The sequence below is a fragment of the Dipodomys ordii genome, unplaced genomic scaffold, assembly GCF_000151885.1.
Source record: "Dipodomys ordii isolate 6190 unplaced genomic scaffold, Dord_2.0 Scaffold16271, whole genome shotgun sequence".
Classification (NCBI taxonomy): domain Eukaryota; kingdom Metazoa; phylum Chordata; class Mammalia; order Rodentia; family Heteromyidae; genus Dipodomys; species Dipodomys ordii.
This window is the reverse complement of record NW_012283483.1, coordinates 1-2,397: the sequence shown is the minus strand read 5'-3', so window position 1 is coordinate 2,397 and position 2,397 is coordinate 1. Positions and strand designations below refer to the sequence as shown.

Here is a 2,397-nt window from a genome sequence, read left to right as displayed (position 1 = left end):
TTCAGCTCAAGGTGAGCGTTCTACCACTTGAGCTACAGCGCCACTTCCGGTTTTCTGGTGGTTTATTGGAGATAGGAGTCTCACGGTCTCTCCTGCCCTGGCTGGCTTTGAACCGCGATCCTCAGATCTCAGCCTCCTGAGTAGCTAGGATTATAGGCGTGAGCCACCAGCGCCCGGCTATCTATGAGACTCTTATCTCCAATTAATCACTGGAAATGGTGCTGTGGCTCAAGTGGTAGAGCGCTAGGTTTGAGCTGAAGAGCTGAGCGGGACAGCACCCAGACCCAGAGTTCAAGCCCCACGACTGACAAAAAAAAAAAAAAAAAAGAATCACAAATTATCTCCTATCCAAAAAGCTTACCAACTGGTGCAAATTCCTCAAACTCTGATTCCCAGTTAAGTCTACTGTTGTTTGCTCTCAGATTTCCTCATCCTAACCAGCCTGGATCCAAGGGCCAGTCAGGACGAGGGGCCAGGAGCCAGGACCTCCCCCCTTCCTCCCTCAAGATGGTCAGGGGATGTGAGATACCTGGTGAGGCCAGCAGATGGAACAGGAGCAGCAACTGCAGCAGCAATAAAATCAGGAACGTCCTCAGGCAGCGAAGAATCTAGGGGAGAAAAAGAACTTCCCGAGGGGAAGGGGGCCTCGGATTCACACCCATGTGGGGGAGAGGGGTGGGGACCAAGGTCCTCCTGACCTTCCCATCCCAAAAGAACTTCCCAGATGAGCCACGATTAAGCTCAATAACAGCACCTCCTCAAAGGATCTTCTGCTGCCCAACACTGGCTCAAAACAACTGAGAAAAGGAAGTCTCAAAAAAAGTCTTTTTTCCTACCCAGAACCATGGGAACAACCATCCCCAACCTGAATGTGAAAGAGGAAAGGACATCTTGCTAGAAAAAAGGGCATAACGGGGAAGGACTCCTGTCAGCCTCAGCCTCCACCCACTTCTTCCCTTCCCTAACCCAAAAGAGCCACAACCCCTCAAAGGGGCTAGCTATTCCTCTAAGAATTGCTCACAGCAACAGAAGCCCTGGAAGCCCCCTGTTCAGCTCCAGAGGAAATCCTCAGAAAGGTATCAGATGAAGCAGGCCAAGCATTACCAAGCAAGGCCTCGGGGGGTGTAATAGGGGTGGTACAGAAAGGGGTGGTATAGGGGCCTGCCTTGGCTGTTCCTCCCTCACCTGCTGTCCTCCAGGGCCGGTTCCAGCATGCTCCCCCCTTTGAGGTGTTTGAGGGCCACCTCAGCTGCCTTGTGCTTGGCTGCCTTCTTGCTGGGGCCCTGACCTGAGGGAGGGGATGTGGGCAATACTGGCGATCACTGGATGGACGGAAGAAAGACCAACATCCCACAACCTCTCTTCACAGCCCTCAGACCAACCGCCCGCTGCCCAAGACTAGAAGGGTTCCACTAATGGCTGGAAGATGGGGCCCTTAGATTGCCATTACTTCCAGAATTAGGTCAGGCCAAGCAGGACTTGTGAGCTCAAACAGTTTGGGGCTCCTCTGCCCTTCTTTCCTCCGCAAACACCTTGTTTTCTCTCAATAGATAGCTGGAACAACACAGGGTAGGCTCTGCAGTTAAAACCTTACCCTGCCACTTACTAAGTATGAAACTAGGCATCAGCCATTGAATCTCCCATAGTTATGTTCAGCATGAGACACAGAACTTAGTACAGTGGGCACTGGCTCTCGCACATATCCACTGAGAATTTTGTCTCTTCCCCCCCCCCCCCGGAATGATAAGAACTTGCCAGATCCCTGTGGCACTCCACTCCCCCACCTCTCCCGAGTCCCATCCACCTTCACACAGCCCTGTTCTCCCAATCCAGCCAGTGGCTTTTCCCACTGAAATCTCTCCCTCCTTCCCTCCCTCCCGCCCTTGGTCTTGGAGAAGAGGACTGTGAAAAGAGAGACTCCACAGTGCAAAGCCAGGGGCCCTGTGAATACACACAGGGCAACCAGGCTGCCCAAGCCTTCCTCACCAGTGCAGCTGGTGTCGCCAACGGTGACCCGAAAGGTGAAATTAGGCTGATGGGCTTGGCCCTCGGCTTTGAGAAGGTCGTACACGGGCGTCTTCCCTATTCTGGTCCCATACTCCTGAAGAAGGCTGATCGGGGTCTTGCCAGGGTTGGCGGCCAGCATTTGCTCTATACTGGGGGGAGGGGCACAGACCCACATCACACCTCCCTCCTCTACACCCACTTGGCCAAGAACACCACACCTAGGCACATTTATGGGAGTGATAGGGTCCAGGGGACCCCAGGCAATAGAGCATCCCTTGACTGGGTACAAAGGAGGGTGCAGTTGGAAAAGCAAGGTACACACACACACCCCCCAAGTGGGTACAAAGGAGGGTGCAGTTGGAAAAGCAAGGTCCACTACACACACACACA

General features: G+C 53.4%; 1 protein-coding gene across 2 annotated transcripts; it reads right to left on the bottom strand.

The window, feature by feature from the left end:
* Window positions 1–532: 532 nt before the first annotated feature.
* LOC106002672 (RISC-loading complex subunit TARBP2-like) lies at window positions 533–2,203 on the bottom strand. Of its 2 annotated transcripts, XM_013037517.1 has the most exons (3): window positions 1,987–2,199; window positions 1,186–1,288; window positions 533–608 (listed from the first exon to the last, which is right to left on the bottom strand). In XM_013037517.1, exons 1-3 carry the CDS (start codon window positions 2,180–2,182, stop codon window positions 593–595), a joined length of 315 nt encoding a protein of 104 aa, XP_012892971.1. In that variant the 5' UTR covers window positions 2,183–2,199; the 3' UTR covers window positions 533–592. The 2 variants fall into 2 exon arrangements, 1 of the variants encoding a protein (XP_012892971.1); XR_001175948.1 differs by lacking the exon at window positions 1,186–1,288 and having other exon boundaries at window positions 533–625; window positions 1,987–2,203.
* Window positions 2,204–2,397: the final 194 nt, after the last annotated feature.